This window comes from Ovis canadensis, chromosome 20 (assembly GCF_042477335.2).
Source record: "Ovis canadensis isolate MfBH-ARS-UI-01 breed Bighorn chromosome 20, ARS-UI_OviCan_v2, whole genome shotgun sequence".
Taxonomy (NCBI): Eukaryota; Metazoa; Chordata; class Mammalia; order Artiodactyla; family Bovidae; genus Ovis; species Ovis canadensis.
In genome coordinates, this window is record NC_091264.1 from 34,482,338 (window position 1) to 34,506,519 (window position 24,182).

General features: G+C 43.7%; 1 protein-coding gene across 2 annotated transcripts in view; it reads right to left on the minus strand.

The window, feature by feature from the left end:
- The window catches only part of RCAN2 (regulator of calcineurin 2), a 275,904-nt gene that overhangs the window by 11,425 nt on the left and 240,297 nt on the right, over nucleotides 1-24,182 (minus strand). For both annotated transcript variants that reach the window (XM_069562685.1, XM_069562686.1), the window contains 2 exons: nucleotides 12,326-12,499; nucleotides 11,118-11,289 (listed from right to left, as the gene is read on the minus strand). In XM_069562685.1, coding sequence (XP_069418786.1) covers nucleotides 11,118-11,289; nucleotides 12,326-12,499 — 346 coding nt within the window. The remainder of the gene's footprint in view (nucleotides 1-11,117; nucleotides 11,290-12,325; nucleotides 12,500-24,182) is intronic.

The following is a 24,182-nucleotide window of genomic DNA, read 5'->3' on the forward strand; positions in this document are numbered from 1 at the left end:
TGGAAGTGAGGGGAGAGAGGGAGGACGATTCCATGGTTTTGTTCTCAGAGGTGCTCCATTTCAGTAAAAGAAAGTTTGCCTCACACTAAAATGGCTATCACGAAAAGGTCTTGCAACTAACAAGTGTTGGTGAGGATGTGAGGAAAAGGGAACCTTTGTTCATTATTGGTGCATCCACTATGGAAAACAGTATGGAGATTCCTTAAAAAACTAAAAATAGGACTACCATAAGATCCAGCAATTCCATTCCTGGATATTTACTGAGAATAAATAAAAACAGTAGTTCAAAAAGATACATGAACCCCTAGTGTTCACACAGCATTATTTACAGTAGACAAGATATGGAGGCAACCCAAATACCCATCAACAGGTAAAAAAGATGCAGCTGCTATATATATACATATGTATATGAATATTAAATAGAACAATTCTGCCATTTAGAACAATGGCAGAGAGAATATTATGCTTAGTAAAATGTCAAAGACAAACACTATATGATATCATTTATATGTGGAATCGTAAAGAAAAAACAAATGTATAAAGCAACAAAATACATTTACAATGTATAGCAAAACAGAAACTGACTCACAGATACTGAGAACAAACCAATGGTTTCCAGTGGGGAGAAGGAAGGTGGTGCAATATAGCGGTAGGGGATTAAGAGGTGCAAACTACATGCATAAAATATATAAGAAATCAGGATATACTGAGGGCTTCCCAGGTGGTGCTAGTGGTAGAGAACCAGCCTGCCAAGAGATGCAGGTTCGATCCCTGGGTTGGGAAGATCCCCTGTAAGAGGGAATGGCAACCTACTCCAGTTTTCTTGCCTGAAGAATCCCATGGACAGAGGAGCCTGGCAGGCTACGGTCCATAGGGATACACAGGGTTGGAGATGACTGAAGCAACTTAGCGTGCACACGAGGATATACTGAACAGCACAGGGAATTATGGCCAGTATTTTGTCATAACTTTTAATGGAGTGTAATCTATAAAAAACTGAATCATTATGCTATTCTCCTGAAATTAATACTGCAAATCAACTATCTTTCCGTTAAAAAAAAGGAAAGTTTGCTTATCTTCTTTGGGTTTTCCTCTAAGACTGGATTAAGGGGCCATTTATCTTCATTCTCTCCTGAGTCATTTAGGACCTGGAGGCACTCCCTGTGGACAACAGACTGCGGCCCTGAGTCAGGGGTTGGGACAAAGGAGTGGAACCCTGGGGGAGGTGGGGGACCAAGGGAGCCACCGAGGGAGAAGGTGGGAGGTAAAGAGAAACCTGGGAGTCCTTGAGGTGGGGCTTCGGTTCCAGGGACGAGAGGAAAGTGCAGATGTGGGGAAGAGAAGAGTGCTCTCGGTGAGCTTAGCTGTAGAATCAGGAGGTTCCCCGGCCTGGGAGTGATCACCCTGTCCCTCCTTTCCCAGGATTAGGGGTCTGGCTATGGGAATAACTATGGATGTGCACCCACTTGCAAGTTTTGGTTCTGTGTCTTTTCTGCTTTTCTACAATGCACATATTTTACCTGTGAAATAAGAAAAGGAAGCACTTCATATTGCTACTCAGTAATGAGTAAAGATAATTGTGGAATATATACTTAGAAGATAAGCCCTTTTAACATATTTTTCCCCCCAGGGAAAATTCTTCCAGAGGAGGCAGAAAATTAGGATTGCATGTCCCTGGCTCACAAATGTGCATCCCTCCCATGGGGGCGCTGACGTGAGGAGACTGTACTAAATGGAGCCCTGGGACTGGCTGTTTTATTTGCTTTCCATGTTTGTGATCAGAATACAGCAATTGCTGAACAAGAACTGGGGCTTATATAATGGTCATGCTACTGGCACCCCAAATATAGGTGATCATCTATATTTTAAAAATGGAATTTTTCTCTACCTCAGAATCAATGAGCCTGGAATAGAAAATGTTTCTTCCTTATAAGTGACATGAATTAATGACATTTATTTTTCCCTTGGGGGAGAAACAATGTACACAGAGCAGCAAACCAGCAAAACTGCTTTACCACGGCATGTTTTGATGGACAAGAATTTGGAAAAAAAATCTAAATATAGCCAATGTACTTGAAACTCGAGCACGATTTTAAGTCCTCCTCTGCAGTTAACTAAAATTGATCTCTCTAACAAGAGCTAAAAATAGCAGGAGGAAAAAAGGGACCAGACAATGACTTTTCATATCTCTCCCTGCAGGCATTTCCAGTGACAATGAACTTGACCTTCCAGAGCCATCCTAGAGAGCAGAACAGGCTGGCATTTTACATCTCTGACTGACCACCGTCTAGTGCCAGGGACATCTCTATTTGCCATTCTGCTGATGAGTGCAGATAAGCTGTTTTGCTGGGCTGGGTTTTGTTTGTCCTGTTTTGTTTTGCATCCAAAAAGAACAGAGGACTATATTCTCTCTGGAGTCAGGAACAATAGGCATTATAAAATAAACAAAAGAAAATACCCAATTCATTCTCCACCAGAACAAAGCTCATCTTATTTTGTCCGGGGCATTGATAAATGATGTTCTGTCTGCTGTGCTTAGTCGCTTAGTTGTGTCTGACCCTTTCGACCCCATGGACTGGAGCCTGCCAGGCTCCTCTGTCCAGGCAAAATACTGGAATGGATAGCCATTTCCTTCTCCAGCCTATCTTCCTGACCCAGGGATTGAACCCTGGTCACCTGCATTGCAGGTGGATTTGTTACCATTTGAGCCACCAGGGAAACTCTGGGCTTCTGTAAATTCACCAGGGACATTATTATAAATTTTAATGTATATATTCATATATATATTATTTATATTAATTTTATATATAAATACATATGTTATGTTTCAGAATCTTTTCCATTTTAGGTTATTACAAGATACTGATTATAGTCCCCTGTGCTTTAAGTAGGTCATTGTAACAACAATCTATTTTATATATAGTAGTGTGTATCTGTTACACACACACACTCTGCTAATTTAACATATGTAGAGTACATCATGAGAAACGCTGGACTGAAAGAAGCACAAGCTGGAATCAAGATTGCCGTGCGAAATATCAATAACCTCAGATACGCAGATGACACCACCATTATGGCAGAAAGTGAAGAAGAACTAAAGAGCCTCTTGATGAAAGTGAAAGAGGAGAGTGAAAAAGTTGGCTTAAAACTCAACATTCAGAAAACTAAGATTGTGGCATCTGGTCCCATCACTTTATGGCAAATAGATAGGGAAAAATGGAAACAGTGAGAGACTTTATTTTCTTGGGCTCCAAAATCACTGCAGACGGTGACTGCACCATGAAATTAAAAGACACTTGTTCCTTGGGAAAAAAGCTATGAGCAACCTAGACAGCATATTAAAAAGCAGAAACATTACTTTTCCAACAAAGGTCCATTTACTCAAAGCTATGGTTTTTCCAGTAGTCACGTATGGATGTGAAAGTTAGACTATAAAGAAAGCTGAGCACCAAAGAACTGATGCTTTTTAACTGTGGTGTTGGAAAAGACTCTTCAGAGTCCCGTGGACTGCAAGGAGATCAAATCAGTCAATCCTAAAGGAAATCAGTTCTGAATATTCATTGGAAGGGCTGATGCTGAAGCTGAAACTCTAATACTTTGGCCACCTAATGCGAAGAACTGACTCATCAGAAAAGACCCTGATGCTAGGAAAGGTTGAAGGCAGGAGAAGAGGATGAGATGGTTGGATGGCATCACCAACTGGATGGACATGAGTTTGAGCAAGCTTTGGGAGTTGGTGATAGATAGGAAAGCCTGGCATGCTGCAGTCCATGGAGTTGCAACAAGTTGAACACAACTGAGCGACTGAACTGAGTGTGTGTCTGTTAATCCCAAACTCCTCTTTATCCCTCCTCCAATCTTCCCCTTTTGGTAACCATAGATTTGTTTTCAATGTCTGTGAGTCTGTTCCTCTTTTGTAACTCCATTTGTATCATTTTTTTAGATTTCATGTATAAGTGAAATCATATAATATTTGTCTTTCTCTGACTACACTGAGTATGATATCTCTAGGTCCATCCATGTAGCCATAAATGGCATTATTTCATTCTTTTTTATGGCTGAGTATATTCCATTGTATCTCTATACCACATCTTTTTCATTCATTCATCTGTTGACAGACACTTAGATTGCTTCCGTTTCTTGGCTATTGTAAATAGTGCTGCTATGAACATTGGAGGCCTGTGTCTTTCTGAATTACAGTTTTTGTCTTTTCCAGATATATGCCTAGGGGTGGGATTGCTAGAACATGCGGTAGTTCTATTTTTAGTTTTTTAAGGAAGCTCCATACTGTTCTCCATAGTGGCTGCACCGATTTACATTCTCACCAACAGCGTAGGAGGGTTCCCTTTTCTCCACACCCTCTCCAGCATTAACTATTTGTAGACTTTTTGATGATGGCTATTCTGACTGGTGTGATACTCATCTTGCAATTTTGATCTGCATGGAAAGCTTCTTCTGTTTTATATAGACCTGTCCTTTAAGAAGAACAGAGGATGGTGAATCTGATCCACATGTCCCGCTTGACATTACAGGAAAGCATCAAACTTGCCTTTAAGAGCCAAGGCCCTACATATGCTTTAGGAAGTGCCAATAAGCAGAGAAATGAATTCTAAAGAAACAAAGTGTCTAAGTTGTCCTGTATTTTTAAAAATATCCTTTTGCAACAATCTGGAATTGCTTCTGGAGAAATAATATTGTTCTTCAAGAGATCTCCCTGGTTTTTCAAACTTTGCACTCCTTTAGGCAAGGGTACTGGCTCCATTAATCCTTTCCGTGTCTCACCAGGGGCAGAGGGACATATTTTAACTTACCAGCTGTGTAGCCTTTGGCAAATTACTTAGCTATTCTGTGCCCCACGTTCCCCAGCTGTATAAATGAGGATAACAACACCTTCTCATAGAGTCGTTGTGAATGTTAAATGAGATAATCTATATAAGGTGTTTAGAACAGTGCCTGACACACAGTAAGCCCCATGTATCAGTTTTAGCCATTGTTTCTGTTTACATTTTTTCCCCTAATTTATCTATTTTACTTACTTTCTGTTCTGGATGAAAAACAGAACATATGGTCATGGAGACAGTGGTTAAAAACGTTTGAAACTGTGCCTCTCCTATTTTCCAGACTATGGTCCTAGTCTCACTATCACAAACAGAACAAAGAGATGCTTCCCCACTGTTACGTGGCCCTGGGCTCACACCGAAATCCATTAAGGATTTCAAAGGAAACCCACAAGCTTGGGTTTGATCACAATCCTTTTGTGATTGCACTGTTCCCACCGTGCTTGTTTCAGGAGCCTCTTTAGAAGCTCTGGGGAGCATGACTTGTCCCTCTCTGGAAGAGAGTCACCAGTGTTCCTTTCTTCAAGAACAAGGTGATGCTTTGTCCCTTTCTGTCTGAGGCAAGACCTGTGTCCTCCCTCTCCCATTTATCCTCCATGAAAGGGTCTAAATAACATGTTGTTGCCTTCCATTGGCAGCTACACACGTCAAAGCTTCCACAAGCCAGCTGGTTTGCCAGTGATCCTGGACCCGAGGGCCATCTGATTCCAGACCCCTGTTCTGAAATGCTCTTTCTTTAGACTTACTCTTCCTCAGCATCCTTGGATTTCTGTATCCCTTCTCAGTCACTCAGCTGGACCAATTTAGCACCATTAGTCACTCCTCGGAAGGAAGCAAAACTCCATTCCTTTGATCATTTGAGTTGCTTTGCTCGCATTCTAATTTATGTCTCTACTCCTGGAACTAAGGTAGTCATCCTTAACATGGAATGACTTATAATTTGTTATTGAAATGATTCTGCCTAAGGATTAAAAATGAATTTTATGAAATCTTTTTTTTTTCCTAAATGGAAATGCTAAAAGTCCTCTTGGTGGAGAAAACATTAATTTAGTGCTGCCTGACTCAGTCTAGCTAAAGCCATAAAACAGCAACAGTTTGCCAGCGAAGAAATTATCTCTGGGGGCGGGGGAGGGGCGGCAGTGGTGGGTAATAGGTCTGATTCATTCATTCAGTATTTATAGAGCACCTACTATGTGCAAACTGCTATCAGGCACTGGGAATACCAAACTGAATAAAACATGCATTCTCCCCTCAAAAAAGCAGGGGAGACAAAAAGATGGACAATAGCAAATTACCAGAAGGGGAAGTGAACGTTTGTGGAAAGTGGCAGGGGACGGAAGTAGTTCCCGGCCGTGGCACCTGGCTGGGGAGCCGGCAGAGGTGTGGGTCGGGCTGGGGAGCCGGCAGAGGTGTGGGTCGGGGGACTCGGTGTGCGGTCCTGCTCTCTCATCACTGCAGCTAAAACAGCGGCCAGAGGCCCAGGCTTCTAGTAGAGCCTGTGTGAGACTTTCAGTTCAGCTGTTGGATATAAATCGGTTATCTGTGTGGTGTATAGAAGCCTTAAGGACACTGGGAAAGGACACGTAGATAACACAATGAAGAGGAACAACCTTAAACTGCTGACAAATAATGGAGAAAAAGATGAAGAGAAGACCCCCAAACTGCAGCTGGTGGCTCAGCTGGTAATGCGCCCGTCTACAGTGCGGAAGACCTGGGTCCGATCCCTGGGTTGGGAAGATCCCCTGGAGAAGGGAATGGCAATCCACTCCAGTACTATTGCCCGGAGAATCCCATGGACAGAGGAGCCTGGTGGGCTACAGTCCATGGGGTCGCAAAGAGTCGGACACGACTGAGCGACTTAACTTTCTTTCACTTTCTACGGGACATGATGTCAGTCAACTGTAAAGAGCCAGAGGCCCTCTGTATTCACTCTTGCACACAGAGCACACAGGCCTTCCTTTACACACTTACCAGGCTCTGGGCCAGCCTTTCTGGAAGTTACGATGGTGTTAGAGGTGACTGTCCATGCAGGTTTGGGCTAAATGTTCTGCCTGTCTCAGAACAGAGATGGCCTAAAGCCCACCCAGGCAGCCAGCATCCTCAATAGAGGCCATTGGATCAGGCCAAGCGGTGGTCAGAAGAGCCAGGAACATTTGTCTCTGCCTCCAATCAGCTGTGTCACCTTGGGCAAAGGCACTCACCCCTCTACTGCTCAGTGGTCTGATCTGGAAACTGGGGATATTAACAGAGCCTATGTCTGTGTTGACTGCACAGCAGGATACTTCAAAGCTGGTAGATTTACTTAGCGAAGTAAATTTAAGACTCTTGAGAGTCCCTTGGATAGCAAGGAGATCCAACCAGTCCATCCTAAAGGAAATCAACCCTGAATATTCATTGGAAGGACTGAGGCTGAAGCTGAAACTCCAATATTTTGGCCATCTGATGCGAAGAACTGACTCACTGGAAAAGACCCTGATGTTGGGAAAGACTGAAGGTGGGAGGAGAAGGGGACGACAGAGGATGAGACGGTTGGATGGCATCATCAACTCAATGGACATGAGTCTGAGCAAATTCCAGGAGATAGTGAGGACATGGAAGCCTTGCGTGCTGTAGTCCACGGGGTTGCAAAGAGTCAGACATGACTGAGCGACTGAACAGCAACAACAAAAGGGAAGGTGACGGTCACAGGTTAAGCCGTAAAATTAAGGCAAAAGGCAAGCATTTTTAACACTATTGATAAATTAGTCACAATTCTAAAAAGAAGCCCTCTCTTTTTCTGTCTCTTTAAGGTCATTTTCTTCCTACTTCCTTGCTCCTCTGTACCATGCTGTGTGAGCATCCCTTCTGAGGCTGATCCCACTGCCTCCACTCCTGCCTCTATCAGCCCCAGGTTACACTGGTCCCTGGTGGTGGCCTCAGACCAGGGACTCAGCTCCACGAGCCAGTGAGGTGGTCTGAGACTTGCCCTTATCTTTCCTTTGCATCATGCTCTGTGAACATTAACTATAAACCAATTTTCTTTCTGGCTCTAGATTAGAAATGATTTGAATTTACTGGATTGCAGGCTCCAAGTGAGAGGACCTGAGGCCAGCTGGGATCGGAAAGTCTGACTTAGCCTGGGCCTCCGGTATAGAGAGTGAAATGGGAAGAGTACTGCCCTGGGCCCTGGGCCCGTCACTGGCAAGTCATTCCTCCTTCCCTCTCAGGGCCTCAGGTTCCCCTCCTGTGAAACACAAGCTGGCAGTGACCCCCTAGATCCTCGAAGTGTGCTCAGTTGCTCAGTGAAGTCCATCTCTTTGTCTCCCCGTGGACTGTAGCCTGCCAGACTCCTCTGGCCATGGGATTCTCCAGACAAGAATGCTGTAGTGAGTTGCCATTTCCTTCTCCAGGGGATCTTCCTGACCCAGAGATCGAACCTGCATCTCTTGAGTCTCCTGCATTGGCAGGCAGGTTCTCTACCACTAGCACTACCTGGGAATCCCTAGGCCCTCTAGCCAATACCTCAGTGATTCTATGTAGAGCTCTGTTTGCTAACATTCAAAACAGCTGTACAAGATGTTCAACTGTGTTCTTGTTAAAATCTTGGCAGTCAAACCAGCAGCTTGAAGGATAGCAGCTTTCATGGTCCTGCTTTTAAAGTGTTCTGACTGGGACTTCCCTGGTGGTCCAGTGATTAAGAATCCACCTACCAGTGCAGGGGACCTGGGTTCAAGTCCTAGTCCGGGAAGATCCCACATGCTGAGGGAAACTAAGCTCCTGTGCCATAACTCCTGAGCCTGTGCTCCAGAGACCAGGGCTGCAACTACTGAAGCCGAGTACCCTAGAGCCCGTGCTCCACAACAAGAGAAGCCACCACAATGAGAACGCCGCACGCCGCGACTAGAGATAGTTCCCACTTACTGCAACTAGAGAAAGCCCGCATGCAGCAATGAAGACCCAGCACGGCCGAAAATAAGAAATAAATAAAATTAAAAAACAAAGTATCCTGAAATGACTGGGGGAAATGGGTCACAGGCTTGACTTCAGCAGACCTGATTTATTTCACACACTCTATGGCATCTGCACGCATCACACACATGGCTCTCTTGGGAGAGAGTCGGGATGGGGGTGCATATGCTTGGAATTCCTGTATGTGGACCAGACTTTCAAGGAAATCACATTCCACAAACATCTCCCTTATTATTACTTCTTTTATCAGCCCATCTTGGTAGTTGGATACCTCCTGCTTCTCAGTAGTTGAAACCAACAGCTATTTTAAAGGCTCTGAGAAGCTGAATGACTAGATAGTGATTACAAAGAAACTCCCCAAAGACATTGCTGTTGAAAGTGCTGTAATCTAACTTTAAGGCCTCACATGGGACAGCCAGTAATTCTCATGCAGGGAGTAATTATTCATCACATAAGCCTCATATCAATCTGAAGACCCAGTAAGATGATCAGCTTTTCCTGAATTGCCTGGGAATTTCTTGGTTTTAGCATCACAACTTCCCAGGAATCCCCTAAGTCTGAGGGCACCAGGACAGTGGGTCACCCTCATACTCAGGATCCTTAAATTTCAGTGTATGCAACAATCAATTTAAAAAAAAGTGAAAGTGAAAGTCAAGTCAGTCATGTCCGACTCTTTGAAACCCCAGGACTGTAGCCCTCTTTGGCTCCTCTGTCCATGGGATTCTCCAGGCAAGAATACCGGAGTAGGTAACCATTCCCTTCTCCAGGGGATCTTCCTGACCCACGGATCAAACTCTAGTCTCTGGCATTGCAGGCAGACTCTTCACCATCTGAGCCACCATGAAAACCCATATGTGATATTAAAACTTGAGCTTTCTGGGGTGAGAGATACTAATGCCAAATGTTTTCCTTATCTAAGAAATACTGATAAGAACTTATAAATTTATCATCCCTGGCATTTGGCTACCAATGGTTCTTGAACTCATCTGCACATCAGAATCATCTGGGGAGATTTTTTTAAAATAGTGATGCTTGATTTGACCCAAATCAATTAAATTTGAATTTCTGGGGTGTGCACTCAGCCCCCTTTCACACTGTGGGAACCACCAGTACAGACAGCAGGCACAATGACTATTATTTACTTTCAGATCTTCGGTGCTTAAAAGCTCAGCTGCCACTGGTTGTGGCCCACCCACTTTCCACCATTTCTCCTCTTGCTATAATACAGGAAAACTACTTTGGAGTACAAGGTGGCACCATCAGCTGAAACTGAGGACAGTATCACTTCTAGGTATAAAAATAAGCTTTTGGATAAGTGTGTAAGAAATACGTACAAGAATGTTAACTGCAGCTTGGATTGCAATGGCAAGAAACTGGAAACCCTCTAAACGGCCATCAGCAGGAAAGTGGATGAATACCTAGTGGTATAAATGAATACTGCACCATAGTGAAAATGAGAGCATCCACGCTACAGGTACCAACCTCAGAACAAAACGACCACAGACATTTTTCTAAAGTTGGAGGCTAATGTGACTGGCTTCCTTGGGGGTCTTGGAGGTGTCACTTTGCAGATAGCTTGTTTTGTAGCCAAGGATTCCTGGGCATACCGTGGCAGCAGTAAAACAAGGTTGCACAGTCTAGAAGCCTTGTGCCAGCTGGTAGAGCTCATTTCACCTGTTTTGCAACCTTAAAATATCTGCACTGCAATCCAGAAGCTAGGACTGACATTTTAGTGCCAGTTCTGGAATTGCTTTTGAACAGGTACAAAGTCTGATGCTGCGTTTTCATTCATCATCCCTCTGGCTGTCTACAGACAGAGGTAAATTCATTAGAAATGCAGCTGGTGGACTTCCCTGGTGGCTCAGTGGTAAAGAATCTGCCTGCCAGTGCAGGAGACACATGGGTTCAATCCCTGGTCCCGGAAGATCCCACATGTTGAGAAGCAACTAAGCCTGTGTGCCACAACTATTGAGCGTGTGCTCCAGAGCCCAGGACTCGCAACTACTGAGCCCACGTGCTGCAACTACTGAAACCCTTGCACCCTAGAGCCTGTTTTCTGCAAGAAGAGAAGCCACTGAAATGAAAAGCCCTCCCACTGCAACTGGAGAGTAGCCTTGCTTCACCACAACTACAAAAAAGCCCACAGAGCAACAAAGAACCAGCACAGCCAAAAATAAATATATAAATTCACATTTAAAAAAAATTATGAGAAAAAAAAAAAAGAAATGCAGATGTTACAAAGAACCCAGGATTTTAGGATGGTTCATCTTGTTTGACTTTCCTAAGTGGCATTTTCAAATGTTTATTTCCAGAAAGGGCCACAGAGCTCACCTGGTCCTAGTTTGGCCACAGCATAGAGGAGGTCATAGTTAAGGACTGGTGTGGCATCGCTGATGGGCTGCCAGCCGACGGGCGGAGAGGCAGGGGGTGAGATGAGGAACTGTTTGGCAGGCTGTGGTGGAGCCAAATGCAGTTTGTCTCCGTCTGTCTCAGGAGTCTGAACCTTTCAAACACAGGAGAAATGAAGGCACATTATTCATTTTGGCCTCGGATATGCCATGCTGTTCCACTGAGATGCAGAGCCTGGCCTTTAGCCTGTGACAAATGAACCAATGAACCAGGCTGCAATAATAATGACTACTGACCACACACCACGGGCTCAGTTATCTTACTTGATTCTTCAAACAGCGGGTCTCAGCCTTTAGCTGCATAAGAATGGCCTGGGAAGCTTACTAAGACAGAGTGCTGACCCTGACTCCTGAGTTTCTGAGTCAGTTGCTGGGGTCAGGGCCAGAGAATCTGCACTGCTAACAGATTCCCAGGTGATGCTGATGCTGCGGGCTCCCTTTCCTTCCCTTCTTTCTCTCCCTCTGTGACCCTCCCCTCCTTCCCATCCCTCCTTCATAGCCTCTTTCCTTCCTTCCTTCCATCTATTTCTCTCCCTTCCTCTCTCTTTCTCTTTTAACTGAGGTGATATTCACATAACTCAAAATTAAGCCATTTTAAACTGAACAATTTCGGTGGCATTTAGTCTATGCTCAGTGTTGTGGAACCACCACTCCTATCGAGATTCAAAGTATTTTTATCACTGCAGAGGAAACCCTGGATCCATTAAACAGCTACTACCATTGCTGTCTCCAGTAGCTGTGATGAGCCCATTCTTATTACAAGTATTAGCTGGTCTTTATGGGCATTTATTCACCAAATGCTAAGCACTTTAACACATAATAAGTCATTTAATCCTCATGATAGTGTAAGAAGTATGTCATCATCCCCATTTTACAGATGGGGAAACTGAGGCCCAGTGAGGTTATATGACTTGCCTAGATTAGAACCAAGGCTGTCCTGGGCACTCAGAGCCTGTTTTCTAAACCACTATGCTGTCCTGGCCTGGGAATCATGATATAAATTTATTTTTTAGTGAAACTAATCATAGACTACAAAGTAATCTGAAAGTAGCAAGGGCCTCATTTACATTTTGAACAGGTAAAAAGACAATGTAGGGCAGATGGATTAACTCTGGAAAAGAATGATCATACCTGGGCAAAGTAGAGTTTTAACTTTTTCCCTCTGAACTGGGTTTCATGAAGCTCTATCCTGGCTCGCGCTGCAGATTTGGGATTGCTGAAGTTTATTCGGACACGTCTGAAACTCTTAAACAGCTGGAACGTCACACAGTCATCGTAAGTCCGGAACAGACCCTCAAATTTCTCCTGATAAAAACAAACACAGAGAGAAATCCATTGATCACATATCTGGTACGATGCCAGATCTGACAAAAACAAATGAGCAAGTAAATAAATAGGCTCTTCCTAACATAAAATTCAAACAGAACACTGTAACGTATTTTTTTCACCTGTTGATCTGTTATCAGGTGTTAAACATGCCTGTGGATTCTGTCATAGGGTTCATAATCTGGGTCCAGGGATTCATAGGAAATAAGTAAATGGTGTTGGAAATGCATGACAAACTGACAATTATGTTGAGCGTTTCAACACAGATGTGTTTGTTTCTGGGACGGGTATCATAACTGTCAAAGCTTCTCAAAGGAGTCCACTATCTTCAAAATATTAGATCTACTGAGTGGAGCACGTGGTCGACATTGCTAGTGATCGTCAAGTTTGAGGACACTGTTCTTGCCTAAAAATATAAGAGCTCACACGACCCCAAACACTTTTACTAGCCAGGCAGCGCCATGTGGTTAGTTCTGGCCAATGAAATGGGTACAGAAGGCAGGAAAGCCCTTTAGAAAATTTTCAGCCTCTTTCCCTGAAGACGCCATGTGCTCCAGACGGTAGGAGAGTCAGAATAGGATTCTCCTCAGCCTGGGTTCCTGAGTGGCTCTGCAGAGCAGAAATACCTTCTTCCCAAATCCCACCCCACATAGCTGGTTTTGCCTCGACAAAGGAAAAGAACTCTCTATTGTATTAAACTGAGATTTGTGAATTAGTTTATTCCTGCAGCACCACCAAGCCTATCACAAAACAATAATTTAAAATTTTGGGTTTGATACAAACCTCAATTCAACTGAAAAAATATCTATTCAGTGCTTACTTTGTACAAAGGATAGTCTCTGAGTTTTAGGAGGATACAGAAGTGAGAATCATTTTGTTCCAGCTCTCAATGATCTAATAATCTTAGGTGACAGGCAGGCAGACACAAATAAGAGAACACCCGTAAGACTGGTAAAAGACATAAAAGGAAACCTGAAAAAAAAAATGAACACCATCTATCTGGTTCCTCTTAGCTTCAAAAAAAAGATTATTATGAGGAACAAAAACAGTGCATGTTAAGATACTCTGTGTTCTTAATGGAGAAATAGCCACTAAGGAAATAACTTCTATTTTAAAAAACGGTTGGTTCTTTCATTTCTGCAGTAGAAGATATTTTGTCATAAGGGTGAGTTCAGGTAGGAATGAAGATGCATGAAAGATTAGTATGGCAAGATTCACTGCACTTGGGTTTGTAAGGGACCTAAGGGATAATTAACTCAGCCTTTCTCTTCTCAACTCCATCATTTTACAAATCAGGACCCTGAGGTGTGAAGAGATGAGGACCTGCCCACGGTCACACAGGCCGTTGCTGGCAGAGCTGGAACCAGAATACAGAGATGCTTTCAATTACATCAGTGATTACCCTGCTGGATTGAGAGGAAGAGGTTCCTGCATTAATGAAAGCAAGAGATGGAGAGCAATAAGCTATCCCAGGCTCTTGTGTGACCGCATCTAAGAGAATCGACAAGGCGCTGTAGGGTGAGAGAACCACTGCCCTCTGAGGCTGCACGGGAAGAGGTCGGATGTCCGGCAAGGACTTCCTGCCTCTTGCACAACCAAGTGAACTGGTCAAGACCAAGGCTTGTGATCCTTCCAAAGGCTGTTGCCCATTTCTGAGATTCTCCATTGTGCTGCCGACCACGCGTGCGTTTGTGCTAAGTTGCTTCTGTTGTCTCACTCTTTGTGACCCTGTAGACTGTAGCTCACCAGGCTCCTCTGTGCATGGAGTTTCCAGGCAAGAACACTAGAGTGGGTTGCCATGCTCTGCTCCTGGGGATCTTCCCAACCCAGGGATTGAACCTGTGTCTCCTGTGACTCCTGCATTGCAGGTGGATTCTTTATCACTGAGTCGTGGGGAAAGCCCACGGCCCAGCACAGTTCCTCCCATTTTGACTCATGTCTACATAGTTGTTCTCTTTTTTTGTATGCATGTATTAGCTTTTGCTGTTTGTTTGTTCAGATATAAGGATGTTTATTGAAATGCACCCATGGCAATTTTTTTTAAAAAAAGAATTTGAACGTCATGAATGGGGAAACTTTAAAGCATTTTTTCACATTCTTTAAATTGAATAAAAGAGTTTTTACATTCTATCGTGCTTTACAATTTTCAAAAGTTTCACACACATGATTTCATGTAACCCCATTATACCCCTTTGCAAAACAACTTTTTTTTTCCTCCAGTCTCATGACATTTGTGGAGATATTTGAGGGGTTCTCTCTTCCCTTTTCAGGCTCTGTTCTTATTCTTTGCAAGAACAAAACAGAAATCTTTCGTTGTTTGTTCCTTAGGTAGCTTTTGTTCTCCATTCTCAACCCTTGGGATGAGCCAACTCCCAGGCTGGGGGGCCTCAGTCACAAGTCCCCGGGGGCTTTCTTTTGATTTATTTATTTATAAAGTCTTTAAAAATTTCATTCACTTATTTACTGACTGTGCTGTATCTTCATTGCTGGGCCGGCTTTTCTCTAGCTGCAGCGAGCAGGGGCTACACTGTAATTGCAGTGCTCAGGCTTCTTATTGCAGTGGCTTCTCTTGTTGGTGAGCACGGGCTTGGCTCAGTCAGCTTTGGTTTCCGGGCTCTAGAGCACATGATCAATAGTTGTGGTGTACCGGTTTAGCTGCTCAGCAGGGTGTGGGATGTTCCTGGACCAGGCATCGAACCAGTGTCTCCTGCATTGGCGGGAGGATTCTTCACCACAGAACCAGCAGGGAAGCCTCCCCAGGGGGCTTTTTAAGGCATTCCCCTCTCCACCCTGCGACTACTGTGTTTTCCTGAACAAGTATCCTGGTGAATAAAATGCTTTCTGGTTCCTTGCAAGAAGAAATAGTCTCACCAGGCAAAATCCAAGATGGCAGTTTGATTAATTTGAGACTTTTCAGAAATGGAAGGAATTAAATTGACAGCTCTTATCTCTACCTTTTAGGACAAAATCTGTAGGGCTTCTTTGTGGCTCTACGTGTTTCCACTCCAGTCTAGGGGTTTCCTTCCTATCCTGCCCCTACCCTCACCCCCAGGCCAGGACCTCAGCATAGGTGTTAAGATCAGCCTTGGAGGGAGAGGTGTTTTTCCCTGGAGTCTAATTCTTTGCTTTTTGTTTTATACTTCTTTATGCTTCACACCTCACCTGCTTGGCCTCAAGAGCCTGAATTAGGAGGAAGGAATGGAGGAGGCCAGGCTTCAGGCTTAGGGCAGGGGTGACATGAACATCAGATGTCAGTGATGGCTATAACTGTTTTCTCCACTACTTCTCCAAGAGGGTTCCAGGCAGCAAGCTGGAGAGGGGAGGTGACAGAAAGCTCTTTGTTATGTCTTGTTTTGGGCTTAGAACAAAAAACGAAAGGAAGTCTTCCACCAGGCCTGGGGCGTGTCCCAGAGCTCAGAGACCAGGGTTTTCACTGGCCCATTTGGAGCCCACTTCTACAATGATAATAATAATAAGCAACTAACATTCACTTGGCTTGTCCACTTTGCATAGATCTTTCGAGAACTTGCAATGCAGAGGGTGACAATTGGCCAAGTGTTGGGGATCCGCTGGTCATCTCTCTTTTTTTCCACTAGTGACATGATAAGCATTTCATTTGCTAAGGCAGCAGGATGCCAGACCAAACTGCTGAGAGGCAGATCCAGCTCCGTGAAGATGCCAGGTGTATCCTTAGGCAAAGCGGTGACTTGATCAGAGCAAGTCCCGGGGGTCCTCCACCTGCTTTTATGGCAAATTGTCTATGGCTTTGATGCCCAGGTTCCCATCAGGGACACGGTAATATTTTTCTGTCCTCTGGCTGCCTATTTCTTCCAGCCTGGTACCCCACAAACCCAATAAATTCATTTCCTCAACAGTTAATCTCGTTTTAGCCACTGGTTTGCATAAAGCTCTATAGCAGTGATCCCAAACTCTAGTTTCTGGACTTCTTCACACACATAAATAAATGATAGAGGATCCTAAAGAACTGTGGTTTTATTTTTCAGTTTATTTTATTGAAGTATACTTGATTTACAGTAGTGTGTTAATTTTTGCTGTGCAGCAAAAGTGATCTATATCTATATCTATATATACATTCTTCTTCATATTCTTTTCCATTACGGTTTATTTAGGACAATGAATACAGTTTCCTGTGCTGTACAATAGGACCTGGTTTTGTATCCATCCTGTGTATAAGAGTTTCTTGTTTATGCTCAGTCTTTCCCTCATGTCCGACTCTTTGAGACGCTATGGCAACCCAGCAGGCTCCTCTGTCCATGGAACTTTTCCAGAAAGAATCCTGGGGTGGGTTGCCGTTTCCTCCTCCAGGGGATCCTCCCAACCCAGAGACTGAACCTGCGTCTCCTGGGGCTTTTGCATTGCAGGTAGATTCTTTACCCACTGCGCCACTGGGGAAGCCCATATGATAGTTTGCAACCTGTTAATCCTAAACTCCCAATCCATCCCTCCCTAGTGCAGCTTGCTGCTGCTGCTGCTGCTAAGTCGCTTCAGTTGTGTCCGACTCTGTGCGACCCCAGAGACGGCAGCCCACCAGGCTCTCCCGTCCCTGGGATTCTCCAGGCAAGAACAGCTTAGAGCATCCTAAAACATTTTCCCAAGTCACCCATTGTATGTTCATACACCACAGAATGACTTTAAATGGACATCCCATTTCATTATTCAGATTATTGAAAAGGCATGCGCTTAAGAATAAAGACTGATAAAAATTAACAACTTTTATGGCTTCATCAAGGACATTCTGAAGTAAAATTGGTACTTTTATTTATTGCACTCCTTTTCCTTTTTTAAATAAAAACTTTGAGCGTGTAGTTGTGAAGAATACAAATATTAATAGTATCGTTCAATGCCACTGCATTGATTCATACCAAAGCACCAGCAGTTTTATCCACATTTGCTTTTGCACCATGGGTTTAAGTGTCAACATGGCTGAAGAAGCAAATGATGTCTTAGTATTATTATTATTTAAATATCCATAGTTTTGATCTCATGGGATATGGTCTTGGGAACTCCCAGGAGTCCATAGACCACCCTTTGAGAGCTGCTATACAATAGGACCTCAGCAAAGGTAAGACAAGGGGTCTAGTGAGACTCTTAAGGGTACAACATGATGGAGGTCAAAGAATGGTCTGCCTCCATTTGAGTGATGCCCCGGTGATACGTGTTGTCAAGAGTAATCTAGGATTTGGTACGGGGAGGATGCTGAGAAGTTATTTTAGAACACAAATTGTACTCTCAGGAAAATTAACAAGGAGCTCTAGAGAAGAAAGTGAGAGAGGCTAGGAGAAGGAGTTTGTAGGAAAAGAAGGACCAGGGATGAACAGTGGAGCTGGATGAGACATGAACATAGGGGAGGATGCTGTGTCAACGGAGGATATTCTGACTAATGTACACCCTTAGCAGGGTAGACGAGATAACCAGCAAGGAAGGGTGCAATAGCTGGTAGGACCATGCAGGACTGGGGTGCTTGGGGTCCAAAGAATAATTTGGTATTTTTACCCTCATCAATTTTTATCAGCTTCATTCTTTACATAGCAAGAACAAGGTACATATAAAGACATTCCAGGCAGTATGCCTGAAAGTTGTGAAAGTGACTGCTTATACAGAATGTAGATCCAAGGCAAACTCAGGTCTTATTTGAAATCAAATAATTCTATGGTTTCAAATATGAACACTTTGGAATTTAAAATTTTCTACCTTTAAATGTGATTGCTTTTCTTGAGTGATCTGGACAGTGCTGAGACAGGTGTAGATGAATTGCTACCACTGGAACCATTTATTGCTTTGCCCAGAGAATTTCACTGCAATTTTCCTTTAATCTTCTTATTTCATCTCTGTTATAATTACTCCTTTATTTATTAAGTGTGCCCTACATTATAAAAGATTCTAACATGGCTTATAAAGACATGCGAGAATGAAATAAAATGAAATGGAAATTGAATAGAGAAAAAGAAGAAAACAAGAGTAGAAAGATAAAGCCAAAAAGGAGGACTCTTCAGAAAAAGTGAAAAGCTTCTCATCTAGTCTTGATTATCTGCTATGGGTGGGCCAACATTTTGCCTCTGATTTTTCTCAAAGTTGACATGATACGGTCATCCTCATCAGTTACGCAATTCTCAGGGCTAAAAAGGCAAAGTTGAGGCTGGCCCGAAAACCAGGCAGAAAGATCTGCCCCTGGTCCTCATACAGAAGCTCTGGTGATATGAGAATATCTACATGATATCTGCTGCCCTTAGATATTATAGAACACAGACCAAGTAGCAGGTGATCTGTTAATAGTTTCCAATCAAAATGAAAGCAACAATTATTTTTTAAATCAACAGCCTTTAACAAAGTCCCCAAGACTTAGGAAGTGATCAGTAGATTTTACTTAATTGGTTGATACAAAATCCCAAGGTATTTTATAAACTAGTAGAACGCTGAAATATTACTTTCAGTTTAATTCTTAACCAGACAGCCTGTAGATAAACAATATAATCTAATCTATCATCTCGTTAAACCCTCAATAACGGCCCCTTTGAGGGAGAGTTGGGATTACTATTATCCCGAGTAACACATGAAAGCCAAAGAACCGAGTGACCTTCGCAGAATCACCTAACTAGCTAGCAAAAAACAGAGCTAGTTGCTCGAGTTGTTCATACTACAGCTGTATCATGGATGATATGCAAACAAGTGAGGAGTCTGAAAACCCAGAATGAGAAAACCAGCTTTCCTCGTCCATCCAGAAGAGCAGTCTTGACCTTGAAAACGTGGCTGCCAGAGAAATCCAATGGTGCCTCTATCTGCGTTCCAAACGATGCTTTTTATACCTTTATATAATTTTTCAATTTTCTCACTTATGATCCCTTTGGGTATAAATTATCTTAATAAGAATTCAACTTCCCTTAAAACCACAAGGCTCTCATCTGTCAGGTAATACCTCCCAGAAACTGCCAAAGAGTAAAATAATTCATTTAGGTGTATCACCTCTCAATGGATGTCCCAGATGAGCCCTGTGCAAATCCCATGTTTAAGGATCATACTGGATTTTATAGGCTGCTCAGGAAGGCCTCCTGTCAAAAGGACTGTTGCTGTGAATCTTCTGTAATGCAGACTCCTTATGTGAGAGGCATAACCAAACCTGTGCGGAGGGATTGTTTTTCATCTGGATTTTAACCTGTCAGGATTCCTTAGGTCAGGCAGACTTGTGTTAAATCATGCTTTGCTCCCTTTGTGATTCTGGTATTACCAAAAAAAAAAAAAAAAAAATCACTGCAAAAGGAGGCTCTCAACCCTTCCTTGCTGATAAAAGAAGTGGACAGACCTCATGTCACATAGAGGCTCAAAAATAGATAGTTCAGAAAGCCTTGATGCCTTTCCAATGGAGTCCTTGTGAGAAACAAAGACCTCAAACTCAGATCCAAACTCCAAAAGGAGCTGCTCTGTCCTAAAACCTCATGGATTCATCACCTCTTTCAGCAGAACGCTTTCTGTGGCCCGTGTTGCCTCTGTTCTTTCATTCCCAACAGCGACTCTAAAGTTCACAGAGACTGGATAGCACTGCCATGTAAGCATCCATTTTTACTCCTCTTTTTGCTTTTTAATTTCAAATGTGAGAGCAAGGAGATCAAGCCAGTCAGTCCTAAAAGAAATCAACCTTGAATATTCATTGGAAGGACTGATGCAGAAGCTGAAGCTCCAATACTTTGGCCACCTGATATGAAGAGCTGACTCATTGGAAAAAAGACCCTGATGCTGGGAAAGATCGAAGGTGGGAGGAGAAGAGGGTGACAGAGGATGAGACGGTTGGATGGCATCACTGACTCAATGGACATGAGTTTGAGCAAACTCCGAGAGATAGTGAAGTACAGGGAAGCATGGCGTGTTGCAATCCATGGGGTTGCAAGGAGTTGAAAATGACTGAGAAACTGAACAACAACCACTTTTTAAAAAAATTCTGAGGCCACGCCACATGGCACATGGGACCTGTTCCCTGACCAGGGATCAAACCCACATCCCTTGCACTGGAGGCCCAGAGTCTTAACTACTGGACCACCAGAGAAGTCCCCATTTGTACTCTTCTTTAGTTAAGAAAGTCTCTGTGTCTCTGCTTCCAAGCTGCCATCTATGCATTTAGAACCAGAAAAACAAAGCTCCCCAAATGCCTCTAAAACTAAGAAACTGCACAAGGGCTAGATACTGGAATGACCTTGGAATAGGGGTGAGTCTAAGTATTGTGCAGCCTGAAGTTTATACAACTTGGGAAGCCCTCTTGAAGCAAAATAATGCAAAATTAGGCACCAACTTGGAATTTGTTTTTTAGGATGAGAGCAAAAAAATTCATAAGCAGTAACTTTTGCAAAATTTACAAACTATAGATAACCATGGGAACAGGTTACAAGGCCCTATCAGGGACCTGGTAGAGACCCATGCAAATGAGGGCCCTAAAGCTGCAACTTCATTCATTTCCCAGGAAGTAGGACCAAGAGAACGACAAGTCTCCTGGGCCATCACCAAGTAGTCAGGAGTCTAGGTTTGCAGAACAGCTAAAACAAGTATAATGCTTATGTAACTCTGGGCTGATGACGTTCATTTCCCTAAATGTTTGAATCACCAGGATGAGAGCCAAGAAAATCGAATCTGCAAAGTTTTAGCCCATGTCTCATATTATAGATGACTGCTTTCCTGCTGCACTCGAATTCATTTTGTATATACCCAAGATGGAGACCTGAGGAGGAGGAACAAGGAAAGGGGTTGCTTAGACCCTGTCCTGCAGCTGCTCAGTAAGCGGTGGTAAGTGGGTTTCCCTGATGGCTCAGATGGTAAAGAATCTGCCTGCAATGCAGGAGACCATGGTTTGATCCCTGTGTCGGGACAATCCCCTGGAGAAGGGAATGGTTGCCGACAAGAGAATGGCTACCCACTCTAGTATTCTGGCCTGGAGAAGTCCATGGATAGAGGAGCTCGGCAGGCTACAGTCCATGGGATTTCAAAGAGTTGGCCACGACTGAGTGACTAACACACAGAAGTGCTAGATGGGGGGACCAAGAGAGGAGCCTATAGCTGGCATTGTCTGCATGCTTGGGACCCTTGAACAGCGACTGCCCCACACCAGCTGGGTGAGTAAGACCCTCCCAGCACCTGATTGCAGGGCTTGCTCTAGCGGGTCTCACTGTCCCACCAGTGAGACCAGGGGGTTATGGAGTCTGGCTGTGCCAAGCAAGACGCCATTTGTGGATGTTTGCATGCTTCCTTCCAGCCCCAGGACCTGGGTAAGCCCTTCAAGGGGTCTCTGAACCCTAGCTATAGCTGTAGGGACTAGCAGGGAGGACCACCCTCACATGTACTAGGGATGGCGAGGGAGTGGACCAGGCAAACTAGACCTCTGAGAGTCTGGTTAGGAGCACAGATCTCTGTTACATGCCCCAAAGTTGTTCATCTCTATTTGGTTATAAACAGGAAGGAAGCACGTAACAGTCTTTTTACAGACGCTACACTGCAGTTTACAATTTCTGTGGCTGCCTTAGTTCAGGGCATTTGCTGAGAGCGAACAACTACTTCCCTGGTGGCTCAGACAGTAAAGCGTCTGCCTACAATGTGGGAGACCCGGGTTTGATCCCTGGGTTGGGAAGATCCCCTGAGAGAAGGAAATAGCAACCCACGCCAGTACTCTTGGCTGGAAAATCCCATGGACAGAGGATTCTGGTACGCTACCGTCCATGGGGTCGCAAAGAGTCGGACACGACTGAGCGACTTCACTTTCTTTTCTTTCACTTTCAACGACTGCTACATCCTTCTCTGGGCCAGTAACTCCTCTGATCTGTAATCTGCGGTAACGCACACGGCTGTCCTCAGCTCGGATTAGATACAGGCTTTAATTGCACATGCGTCATTGATAAACGGCACCACCCCCTTTACATCTTACCCAGTCACGTAGGGCTTCCCTGGTGGCTCAGACAGTAAAGAATCTGCCTGCAATGCAGGAGATCATGTTCGATCCCTGGGTCGGAAAGATGCCTTGGAGGACGGAATGGCAACCCACTCTAGTATTCCTGCCTGGAGACTCCCACGGACAGAGGAGCCTGGCAGGCTACATTCCATAAGATCACAAAAAGGCGGACACGACTGAGTGACTAACACAACGACAATCATTTAGGAGAACAGAAATTGTATTTCAATTAATTTACATATTAATTTGTTAGAAACTGACAAAGAGAGGCAATATAAAGCCATGTTACTAGAACAGACTCTAGACCCACCCATACTCCCTAGTTCAAATCCCAAGTCTAGGATTTGTGCAACCTTAAGCAATTTATTTACCCAACACTTCAATTTTTTTATCTGCAAAATGGGATAACAGCAGAATCTACCTTATAGGGCTGCTTTAAGCATGAAGTACATTAATATATTTAAATCACTGAGGATGATAAATTTATTCAAGTTATTATGAAGATAAACAATGCTTTGTTTATATGTTTATATTTGGCCCCCTGGCTCTAGCTGTACAAATATCCTTATATCTAAATCCAAGTATATAAATATACCTATGCCTACATCTATCTATATTTATACCTATACTTGTGCCTGTAACTAATCCTTAAAAGATTAAGAGCAATTATAGGAATGCCCAGAGTGATATCTCATATAAAATTAAGTCTAATTATACTAACATGATTTTATTGATGCTATTATCTACTTAAAATGTAAACCCCAATTAACCATCAAGATTTCTTTCTTGGCTGCTAAGCTTTAAAGGTTTCCTTAAAAAAAAAAGTGTGCTAAATTAAATAATTCTAAGGAGGAAATCAACTGGGTAATTGCTTTCAATCTTTCCCTTTGGGGATCCTGCACCATCCACAGGGGCTGGGGCTCAGAGAGGGAGCAGTAAATCCCAGAGATGCTAGCCCCTACTGGAAATGTCTAAAGCTCAGATGAATAGGAAATTGTTAAGCTATTCCCATCTCTCTCTTTTCACCTGTCCCAATGTGCTTCAACTTCGTTTTAGACAAACCCATCTCCAGACCCTAATCCCTATGTTCAACTCTTTTTTGCACATTTCCTTTGGGATATTCAATAGATGCAAAAGGTCATGACTCTAAAGCTACATTCTTTGAAGAGGAGGGGGGGGACCTAGAAATCTGCTTCTCCTCTCTCTCAACAAATAGCCCACATCCACTCAGCTGCTCAAGCCAGGAAGCTGAATGTTATCCTGGTCTCCCCCCTCTCCCTTACCGCACCAGTCAGCAGCCTGTGTTCTCACAACCTTCCAGCATCTACTCTTCATCCTCATCAACTCCCTGGCTCACCACGGCTCTCCTGTTAGTTGATAGTTTCAGGCTGGTCACCTTTGAATAGGTTTCCCCGATGGCTCAGTGGGTAAAGAAACTGCCTGCAGTGCAAGAGACACCAAAGACGCAGTTTCGATCCCTGGGACGAGAAGATCCCCTGGAGAAGGAAATGGCAACCCACTCCAGCATTCCTGTCTGAAAAATCCCATGGAGAGAGGAGGCTGGTGGGTTACAGTCCCAAGGGTCACAAAGAGTCAGACACGACTGGGCAACTAAGCACGCACGCACACACTCCTTGGAATCAATCTTGAAAGTCTACTGTAAGACAGATCTTTCTGAAAGAAAAAATTCTGATGATACAGCTCTTCCATGAAATCCTT